At 41.1% G+C, this 10,606-nt stretch overlaps 2 protein-coding genes across 6 annotated transcripts in view; one reads left to right on the top strand and one right to left on the bottom strand.

Annotated features, from left to right (window-relative positions):
- The window catches only part of LOC110974451 (uncharacterized), a 52,396-nt gene that overhangs the window by 36,168 nt on the left and 5,622 nt on the right, over nt 1–10,606 (top strand). The window contains exons 3-9 of one of the 5 annotated variants that reach the window (XM_087146747.1): nt 6,986–7,050; nt 8,456–8,682; nt 8,849–8,959; nt 9,158–9,310; nt 9,625–9,769; nt 9,959–10,403; nt 10,498–10,603. In XM_087146747.1, the coding sequence (XP_087002873.1) occupies nt 8,512–8,682; nt 8,849–8,959; nt 9,158–9,310; nt 9,625–9,769; nt 9,959–10,403; nt 10,498–10,603 (1,131 nt within the window). In that variant the 5' untranslated portion in view covers nt 6,986–7,050; nt 8,456–8,511. Of the gene's footprint in view, nt 1–6,840; nt 7,051–8,455; nt 8,683–8,848; nt 8,960–9,157; nt 9,311–9,624; nt 9,770–9,958; nt 10,404–10,497; nt 10,604–10,606 lie in introns of those variants that run through there. The other 4 variants (XM_022226101.2, XM_022226102.2, XM_087146746.1 and 1 more) reach the window with 4 other exon arrangements.
- Nucleotides 5–6,239, bottom strand: LOC110974404 (tubulin alpha-1 chain-like). Its single transcript, XM_022226012.2, has 4 exons — nt 6,070–6,239; nt 3,582–3,804; nt 3,297–3,445; nt 5–3,164 (listed from the first exon to the last, which is right to left on the bottom strand). Exons 1-4 carry the CDS (start codon nt 6,070–6,072, stop codon nt 2,181–2,183), a joined length of 1,359 nt encoding a protein of 452 aa, XP_022081704.2. The 5' UTR covers nt 6,073–6,239; the 3' UTR covers nt 5–2,180.

Here is a 10,606-nt window from a genome sequence, read left to right as displayed (position 1 = left end):
TGTCTCTTGATTGCCTCAATTTTATTTCATTTCATTCTACCGTATTGGCAAATGAATTCAAGTTCACAAAAAGGGTGGAATTTGAGAAGTTAAAAAAAATCCAAAAACTACCCTTTTCCAGACACAAATTCAAAGTTTTGTGGTAGTGAGAACTCAGATATTCCTCCAGCGCCTGTTTGCAGTGTAATGACGGACCCAAACAGAGGACAACATCCCACAACCTGCGGTTTTCCTGTTATTTACCTGCCATTTTTAAAATTCACAGCGGCATAATACCACTGTCTGTTCTAGCATATCTCATAGCTCAACGATTCGACTAAAATGGCTGTTTTAGGTACAGCATGGTAGCCATGGTGACACCAACAATCCCCCCTCCGTCGTCATTGATTCACCCATGATAAATTTATCAGTAACAAAATGGTCCTCTGAGAATTATCACGACACCGTGGCGCGATGCATTCTGTGCCCTTGCTGCACAGACTGTTGAGTCAAGGCATGGAGTTGCTCTCTAAGACGACCACAACAGGGAGAGACATGTCGGCTTAAAGTCAAGGTCAAAGATATAATGAACAATCCTTCATTTAATAAGTTTTTATGATGTCGGGGTATGCATAAAAACAAGGAAAATCTGCAGACCAATCAAAGGTATGTTCTTAGAGACGTCACTAAGAATTGACCAATGAGGAAATGCGTGTTGACATTGAACTGACATTTCAAAATGTACGACTCGCGTCGTTTGCAACCAATGCACTATTCGTTCTTTCGGGATAAGCAAGGTGAATCATTATGTTAGAGTCACATCAATAGCTCAACTACATCAGCACACGAAGGGTTTTCTTACTTATAGCTCAATACTACCCTGTCTATATTGCTCTGTAATGGTCGCATTTGATTTCCTAATTTTTATAAGGGTAATTCCAGAAATTAGGGGTCCAAAAGTGTGACATTTTCGTGTCCCTGTTACATCTGACCTTTGTTATTTGACATAGAAATATTACCGGAATTAGTTTCGAAATATTGCTATTTGTTTTGCAGGTAATTTGTATTAATTCATCACTTTTGGAAATTAGAAAGTATGTTCTGAACTTACAAAATTATATGTCAGATGTGACAGGGACACGAAAAAAGGACCTTAATTTCTGGAATTAGGCCTACCCATTAACGGAAGTGACGCTAAAACCATATCCATGGCATTGGGAAACAATCGAACATCAAATATGCTGGTGCCAGCCTCATTAGACATTATACTTTGTGTTTATGGCGTAGGTAGTCCAACGAAACCTGGCCACAGGTTATCTTCTAGAACTGTTATCTCATCGTTTGAATCAGTCAAAGGAGAAAAATATGAACTACGAAGAATCACACAGTTGACAGTAATGCAAATACGCTATTAAAGATATTTCTCTGAAACCGCAGACTAAATCAATAAATTAATGTCTGTCTCCCCTGCTGTTTGTTAGCCTATTACTTCTACTGATAAATAGCTGGATACATCGTTTAAACTGTTTCCATAGAAACAGAAAACTGCTTCAGGGTACCAGCTTTTTATGTAAAAATGCAAAATCCTCGTTGTGCGATTGTGCTAAACATTATTTTAATGTATTTAAATTTGTGTATCATGTGCGCCGACATTTATTTCTTAACTTTTAATCTTGTACGCCTTTGATGAAAGAAAAATACGAAAACTAAATTGTTAGTTTCCTTTTTTCATCACTAATAGTTTGAATCTGGGGTCAAGGCTGAGTAATACCATAAACAAATTTGAATTTCACGTTCATGCGTTCTTGCTGTCAAGGATCTCTGCAAAGCTCGTGACCTTTACACTAGAAATTTCTATTTGCTCCTTACTGGTTTGCTTCATGACTTCCATTTTCGCTGACTTCCAATTTCGCTGACTTCCATTTTTGCTCAGGCCTATATTAACTTGACCGATCAATTTGTTTTAATTCTATTAAAATACTTTGAAATTAAACGAATTGCCAGGCTAAGTTAAAAACAACAACAGAATTTCACTTTAAAAGAAGCAAAAACACTGACATCCCGTAAAAATGAAAGACCTATTTGCAGAATAAGATTTCAAATTATTTCAGACTTGGGAAAAAAGGAAACAAAATCTGTGCTATGGAAAGAATTTTTTGCTGATGAGCTGCTTGTCAGCCAAGCAGTTTGTAATTTTTGAATTAATATTCTCCGCCGTCTGCGTCTTCCTCTTCATCTTCAGCAGAATCGGTACCGACCTCCTCGTAATCCTTCTCCAAGGCTGCCAGATCCTCACGAGCCTCAGAGAACTCACCCTCCTCCATACCCTCTCCCACGTACCAGTGGACGAAGGCACGCTTGGCGTACATCAGATCAAACTTGTGATCCAGACGAGCCCAGGCCTCAGCGATGGCCGTGGTGTTGCTCAGCATGCAGACGGCACGCTGCACCTTGGCCAGATCACCACCAGGCACGACGGTGGGCGGCTGGTTGTTGATCCCGACCTTGAAGCCAGTTGGACACCAGTCGACGAACTGGATGGTGCGCTTGGTCTTGATGTTGGCGATAGCGGCATTGACATCCTTAGGGACGACATCGCCACGGTAGAGCAGACAGCAGGCCATGTACTTGCCGTGACGAGGATCGCACTTAACCATCTGGTTTTCTGGCTCATAGCAGGCACCAGTGAGGTCTGCGATGCTGAACTGCTCATGGTAGGCCTTCTCAGCAGAGATAACAGGAGCGTAAGTCACAAGAGGGAAATGGATTCGTGGATAGGGAACCAAGTTGGTTTGGAACTCGTTTAGATCGACGTTAAGGGACCCTTCGAAGCGCAGAGATGATGTTATTGAGGACACGACCTGGGCAATCAGACGGTTGAGATTGGCATAAGATGGCCGCTCGATGTCAAGTTTACGACGACAGATGTCGTAGATGGCCTCGTTGTCGACGACAAAGGCGCAGTCGGTATGCTCCAGGGTAGTGTGGGTAGCTAAGACAGAGTTGTATGGCTCTACCACTGAGGAAGACATCTGAGGGGCAGGGTAAACCGCGACCTCAAGCTTGGACTTCTTGCCAAAGTCCACGGCTAGCTTCTCCATGAGTAATGCGCTGAAGCCAGAGCCAGTGCCTCCACCGAAACTGTGGAAGATGAGGAAACCCTGGAGGCCAGTGCACTTGTCGGCCTGCAAAAGGAGCATTCAATGCAATTTTAGGCAGGTGCACTATCTTTCAAAAGCGACGAGTTGCAGTTGAAGAGCGTTGTGAATTGATTTCCTTTATAAGTTAGAAAGAAGAGTTTTAAGAAGAAGACATACCATCTTGCGGATTTTATCAATGACCTCATCCACTTTTTCTCTTCCGACGGAAAAGTGGCCCCTGGCGTAGTTGTTGGCGGCATCCTCCTTGCCTGTGATCAGCTGCTCAGGGTGAAAAAGCTGGCGGTAGGTGCCGGTGCGGACCTCGTCTAGAAAGAGAAAACAAGTGAAAGTATTACTTTAATTCTCGTTTTGGTTGAACTTTAATTCTCTCAAGTTAATCTGCAAATTTATCTTACATGCATTTAATACCTCCTACTAAAAGGCACTGTTAATGACACTCACCGACTACCGTAGGCTCCAAATCAACGAAAATGGCTCGAGGGACGTGCTTGCCGGAACTGGTCTCACTGAAGAAGGTGTTGAAGGAGTCCTCACAACTTCCGATGGATGTGTCACTGGGCATCTGACCATCAGGTTGGATGCCGTGTTCCAGGCAGTACAGCTCCCAGCAGGCATTGCCCATCTGGACTCCGGCCTGGCCGACATGGACTGAGATAACTTCGCGCTATAATAAATGATCAAATAAAATAAAATAAAATATGCCAATGTCAGATGCGAAAAGTAAGCCTCACTGAGCTTCGTGCTTAAGGACGCCCTAATATGGTAACAAGCACACAGGCTTGACCGAAGCTTGAACACCATTGCTGTTGCGTGTTGGACACTCGCGCGAAACCTAAAGGGTGCAGTCCACTAATTCAAGCGAGAATTTCTGGCCAGCTCATTAGCATTAAAAGTGCCCCCACAGTATCTTTTGAAAAATGAGATTGTATGGCCCCAAAATGGTGAGATTGTGTAAATCCTTGCCAGGATCAACTCCCTGGGTCTTTGGGCTTTCATCTGAGAGCAGAATGGCTGAAAAATACTGTTGAAAAATGGTCCTAAGTGCCCGAGAAAGTTGAGGGTTGCCACTGATTGAGGCTGCAATCAGACTTTGGAAATATCACTTTTGGGGGGGTAATTTTGTTTTGAGGGAATAACTCAAAATGTAATCGGTTAACCCACAGAAAATTGAAAAGAAAATAAAAGATTACGGACCATACAATGATTTAACGCGTTTCAGATGCCTCACGGATGTTGGTACGCATATTATTAGGCCTCGAACAATGCTGATTTGACACTGTTTTCAATGGGGCATGAATTAGTGGACTACACCCTGAACGGAGATTGGTAAATATCAAACACATACTGCTAACGCGCACACGCCTCCAGGCCGAGTCACATGCCTAAGAACTACTGCGCACGCGTTGAGTCTCACTTTTACCGAGTCTGTGCTGTCCGCGCTGGACTTTCCGTCCCGGGAAAAGTGACCTGGGCATTTTTCCTGGGCTTTTGATAAATAAAAACAATGCAGAGCTCCTTTGACCTCATGCTGGATGAAAAACATAAAGGTACATGCATAATTACCCATTATCACAGCCGCTACGGCGCTCACACAATACAATGATCGATTTTTTGGAAACATACTGCGTATTTTACTGTCATGATTTTTCATATGTTATTACATTCTATACCTGCAGAAAAAAAATCTTGTTTCGAATGTCCAAGTTATTGTTTTGATTTTCCGGAATAGTCTCTGAATTGTTTTTAAAATGCATAAAATTATGAGTGTCCTCAAATAATTTCCCATTTAAACAACATTTAATAAGTCTAAAACAAAAACCACAAACAATTCCTATAACAATCGGCTCATGAGTTGTGACAAATGTATTCACATATAAAGTAACGAGTTACATATTTCTGAAATGAAGCGAAAAAGGACTCATCATAAAAAAAATGCTTATTCAAATTGCAGACATGTCACACAGAATAGAACATGTATTGTTCAGGGTGAGGTTAGTCTCGCTTAGTGATGAACCGGAACGCTAATTTATTACTAACCTTGTATTTTAGGAATATAATTATAGAGTTTTTGCTTTGATCACTGATGCATGGCAAGGAGCTGCATATGCCAGCGGTTTTCTACATTGGAGGCTTTATTTAGCAGTCGGGCACTGTACTTTTGCATGCAGAGCCTGAAGCCTGCACTTGACTGTTGCATGACGGGACTATCAGTCACTGGGTGTGGTTGTTTATCTCAGACTTATTAATTTTTTTCTGTTTGTTTAGCCCACGCCTATTAGGACTGTTTACCATAAACAGAAGAGACGTAAGACCATTGGTAACCTCTGTCTTTTAGGGATAATGAGTTTATATCCGATATTTCACGTGCTACTTATGACAAGCGCTTCACCTCCTTGTGGGTCGAGCTGTAAATTTTTGCCCCGTGATCTCGGTGCCCAATGTATTAAAAAATAAATAATAACAATCAAAGATCAATTAAAGTTTTAGTCGAGTCGGTCAGCCCCTACCTCTTGTACTCTCTTTTAAATAATTACACTCCGGGATTCGAGCCTACACTTGAGCAGTTTTTGTTAATTTCAGCAGGTTGAGCATGGTCAATGGTTAGTGTCCCCGCCTTACGCTCAAAGTTTGAAATGAATCAACAACCAGGTCCAATTTTCGTGAATTTGGCGTGCTGGTATCGGAGAAAATAACAGAATGATTCCTCCCCAAAATGTTTAGATTTTAAAGAAAGTCTATTAATTTTTATAATTGTCTGTTTTAAGTAAACATTGCCCAAACTCCACTCTGTATGTGCTTGAATGGAAGGTTAAGTTGCAGACAATTGATTATGCAGCCCAACAATTGTTCTTGCGTTTAACTGGCCATCCCCACTGCATAAGAGTATTTGTTTCCAGATAAAATGATCTAAAAAGAACGTGAAACTTACCATTGTTTCTGTTGACTCAAAGACACAACTAAAGAGAAACAACCGAATCGCTCGGTGTGCAATATTGCAAAAAGCGTTGACAATGGACGCCTCACACCAGACAAATGAAGGAAACGCTGCCTTGTATAAATTACACAGATGTTCCAAAATTTCATACCAGTATCTATCGTCAATAAAAGCTTGACTCACGGGCACTTGAACGTTGAATATTCATTGTTTTTTCACTCTCGAGACAGGTGTTAAATTTAATGTGCGCTTCAGTTGGCTGGCCATGGTGGCATAGCAGAATTCGCTGAGTTGGTATAATAAACCAGTATAGGGAATCAAAACCGAAATTAATATCTCCTGTGTTAAATTTTGTTCAAAGTGGCTAGAACTTTTTTGGGTCGACTTCCTACTCTGTGGTTTTGTTTAATTATTAAACTAAGATGAACGGTTTATGTATCATTTACGCGCGTGGGATGTGCGCGCTTGATCAAAAACCGAGGGCGCCATCAACGGTTTAGCTAGAAATAATAGTTTGTTCATGTTCAATAGTATCATGGAGGTAGAAATGATAGTATTGAGCAAAACAGAGGGAAAAATAAGTCAAGAGAATAAATGTTATTTAAAAGGCAGGTAAGGTGGCGTCAACATCAGAAATGGTCGTAACCAATGTTGGCACTTGCAAACGACGATGGTAGGACTGGGAATCAGTCTACCCGCGATCATGTACATGTACAAAGTGATCTTGTACCGAGTATTAGTCAACGTGAAAGAACGTCCCCAATTAAGACAGAACATCCAAGGGCACCAGACTAAGCATAATGGCGGATAAGGCGGTGGGCTCAAATAAGAACCAAGTCATGGAACTCACTGTAAGTGAGGAAGATTTCATGCTTATGGATGGATTCAACTTGGACTTTTACTGTCTTAGGTTCTGGAGGGAGTTTAAAGAAAATTGGACAGTTGACGAACGATCAGACAGGAATCTTCTTCAGGGTTTGTATCTATTTTTTTGGCATGTGTGGCAGGGGCCGGCGGTGACCGTAGGATTGGTGTTCATTACTGCGCCTATACTATTTAGTATAAGGGAACAAATTAGCCTACTTTCGAAACAACTTACCAAAATATGTTATTAGTATTTTCCTCTTTCATATAAGAAAGAAAAGGGAACAGGGTTTTTTGGTTTCTGAGGGAACTTTGGAGTGTAAAACGGCAGCGTACATGACCACCGCGCCCCTACGAGATATACTTGTATATATATGCAGATACTGAGATATGCAACCACATGAAGCCAAACCACAGTGGTTGTGTTTGTATTACGCATGCCCAATGTGTATTACATGTAGACTCGCATTGCCGCCGTTCATCGGTATATCAACAGTAAAAGTTAAAACCACTGTCAACCTGTGTGAATTACGCTAGTCAAGCGGTTACAGCATAACGTTTGTGATCCATGGGGTGTGGGTTCAAAATCCCATGTCGAAATTGTGGGCTGGGAAGATTTTTTTTAAAGCGAAATAAAGCCCGAATTTTATAGGAGCCTAATTTCACATGTGAAGTTTTTATGGTTGGTTGAGCATCAAGATAGATGTCATGCATTGTGCATGGTTGTGAACCGTGGTTTGGCTTCATACGTGTGATTGCATATATAGCTCCCCTTACAGTAGAGGCCCGAAGAGCTGTGAACGAATGTAGTCTGGTTTCCTGACCATGTTGACTTTGAAGGAGATTAGTTTTGATGAATCCAAAATGCCTGAGTCGGGTAACCAGATGAGAAACAAAATGGTGTGATTCGACTGATTGTTTTTCGCCAAATTTGGTTTAGAAATTTGTGGTTTCCTTCTTTACATATTGTCAAAATTTACCTAAACTAGGCGTATCCGGATTGATTGATGGTTCCTTAAAGTCAAAAGTCAGGTTTTTTTTACAAGTAATACTTCATAAGTTAGTAGGAAAGAATGTAATCGGTATAATCGGTATATTTACAGTATTTTTAAATATTGGCACCAAAACCCTGAGAAAACAACACCATTTGATTTTTTCTCAACCAACATCATTTTGAATGAGCCTGACACTTTGGAATTTGCCCCCTACCCCAAAAGCTGGATATGCTTCTGAACATCACAAGTCATACCTTGTACTAGTCATACCATATTACAAAGTACATGTACACGTAGCACACGTCTGCTTTTGGCTAGTCATAACACATGTGCGGGAGGAAGTTTTGGACTTTCATCATCACAAAATCATTTGGATCATCATCACGAAATCACTTTTCTATTCAGAGTTTTGCCATTTTTCTACAAAGTTTGCGTGTTTGATAGCACTTTGACGAGCCTCGTTCTCTCCAGCATGTTCGGTTGGACACATGATCATGAATCAATGATTCGTCTTCTTGCAGGACTGCTGCGTCAGAAGTTTGGATGGTGCAAACAACGAGAGAGACTTGTACATTTCATGCAGTTGATTGTATGCCTAGCTGATGGCCAAGACATAACCACTCAGTACAACCCAGGGGAGGTGGAAACTCCACTAGAAAAAGCTCTGTCGTGCTTTGAGAAGGTGTTGGATGATTATGAAGGGTCACCGGAGGAAATCAAAGCTGTAAGAGATGAAATGAAGGTGCAGGTGTGTCTACAGGATTAGTTTGGTTTTCATTTTGTTACAATGAGTCTAGTTCTGTTTCTGTATTTGCACTGTAAGCCTCATTGATAGTTTTTCAGTCAGGGTTTTCTTTGAGACAGCGACTTTAAACTGACATAAGTTGCTATGTATTTAATGCTGACTTCCTCAGGCTGTGATGATGCTGTGCAGAGCTGAAGAATTCAAACAGGCAAAGAAAGTCCTTCAGAAAGTATGGTTCAACTCAGACGAGCCTCAAAACAGGACAGAGGTTGGCTCACCTGTAAGTGCAGCTTTTAAAAATCTGTAGATGTTAATGTGGCTTAATCAGAAACCTACAAGAGGTTTTCTGGCAAACATTTCTTGGTGTTATTTTCAAAGAAGGGAGAGATTGATGAATATATTTTGAAATCAAGGGAAGATTTATTTTCGCGGAATGAAAAATGTAAAAAACTTTTCTGTTGTTTGTGGCTTTTCTTAGGGAGTATTACAGAAGCGTTTGAAGTCATTCATTGATGATAAGAGGATGAATGCTCGGTTCCTCTCTCACCATACCTACGAAAATTTCCTTCAGCAAACGGTTTGTCTGCTTCAAAAAGTCTATGACAGTTTTGACACCCCATTTTTACTGAAGGTAAGAATATATGTGTACTGGAAGTGTATTCTGGTTTTGTTTCTGTTGTGTGATAGTTGAGTCCGTCACATATCCTTAAAGTTCATCAATTCACAAGTCACTCAGTAATTCAAATAAACTGTGGCAAAGGTGTCCTTTTAAGACTTACCCCAAAATGTCAGAATGCCTGATACTACTTCATTTCCTCTCAACTAAATCTGTGCTCGTTGAAATGAAAATTTACAACGGAAACCCATCAAGTCAACCTGTCTCCCATTTACTCTTATACCCCCCAAAACCTAGGGTCGCTGACAATTGTCTTTGTCTGCTCTCAGATAGCTCAAGCTTATCAGAGGAAGATGGAGAGACTAACAGAGGCTATGGAAGACCAAACAGACAGCTCGGTAGATGATGCAACGGTAGAAATGTCATCAAAACCAGTGAGCCGGCCCTCATCACATACCTCCTCCCCTATCAAAGGTTCGCAAAGAAACAGTTTTGGAAAGAAGATTATTAGATGTTGATGTTATATCTGGTATAGCACAATAGAAAGAAAACTGAAAACAGCTGCTAAATTCCTGTTTTGTACTTGCCTTTTATGCGAGCATTTTTTTCCCCACTTTTCATCTCTCTGTCATTTCTGCACCTGTTCGTTTGTTAATATTTCAGGTTTCTGCCGTTCACAGCGGTTGTCTAGTGAGTTGGGGAGCCAATCTTGTAATGGAGATGCAAATCACTTGGTTGTTGATGAGAATCACAAAACAGAACCAACTGTCACAAGAGGACACCAAGCGGAAGAGGCAAGAGTAGATGAAGATGTCAGTGGTTGCCATGGAAACCAGAAAGATGAGGATACCAGAAAGGTTGAAGAAACAGCAACTGAGAAGGGGCATGGCAGTCACCAAGGTCCCATAGATACAAACAAGGATGGAGATAATGGTCATAGCAACCAGAGAAACCACAACAAGAAAGGTGCCAAGAGAAGGCTTGTGATTATATCTTCTGATGGAGAAGAGGCAAACATCAAAGTTTGCCGAGGAAATGATAAGGGCGATATCAAGGAAATATCTCGTTCAGGAAATAACAACAACAATCATAGAAAAGAAGTTGACAAGTGAGTACCTTTGTCTCCTCTCCAAACATAAGCTTTGTTGCTGTCAAGAGTCTTGAATGCTTTAATTCGTGCCAGTACTTTGGTAATTTTTCAGGTGTTGCAACTTCAAGATGTTGGAGTCTTCCATAGTGCGTCTTGGGCTTGATGGAGCACAGGTAGAAGATATTGTCACTGAACCACTGATACTGCCACAAGAAATGGTA

Source organism: Acanthaster planci, linkage group LG15 (genome assembly GCF_054643075.1).
Source record: "Acanthaster planci isolate LZ-2023a linkage group LG15, COTS_SCS, whole genome shotgun sequence".
Classification (NCBI taxonomy): Eukaryota; Metazoa; Echinodermata; class Asteroidea; order Valvatida; family Acanthasteridae; genus Acanthaster; species Acanthaster planci.
This window is presented reverse-complemented; position numbering and strand designations above follow the sequence as displayed.

Coding starts and splice junctions, on each gene's coding strand:
- LOC110974404 (XM_022226012.2), bottom strand. Junction 3,446..3,581: donor TTTGGAGCCTACGGTAGTCG/GTGAGTGTCATT, acceptor TTCTCTTTCTAG/ACGAGGTCCGCACCGGCACC. Junction 3,165..3,296: donor TTGATAAAATCCGCAAGATG/GTATGTCTTCTT, acceptor CTCCTTTTGCAG/GCCGACAAGTGCACTGGCCT.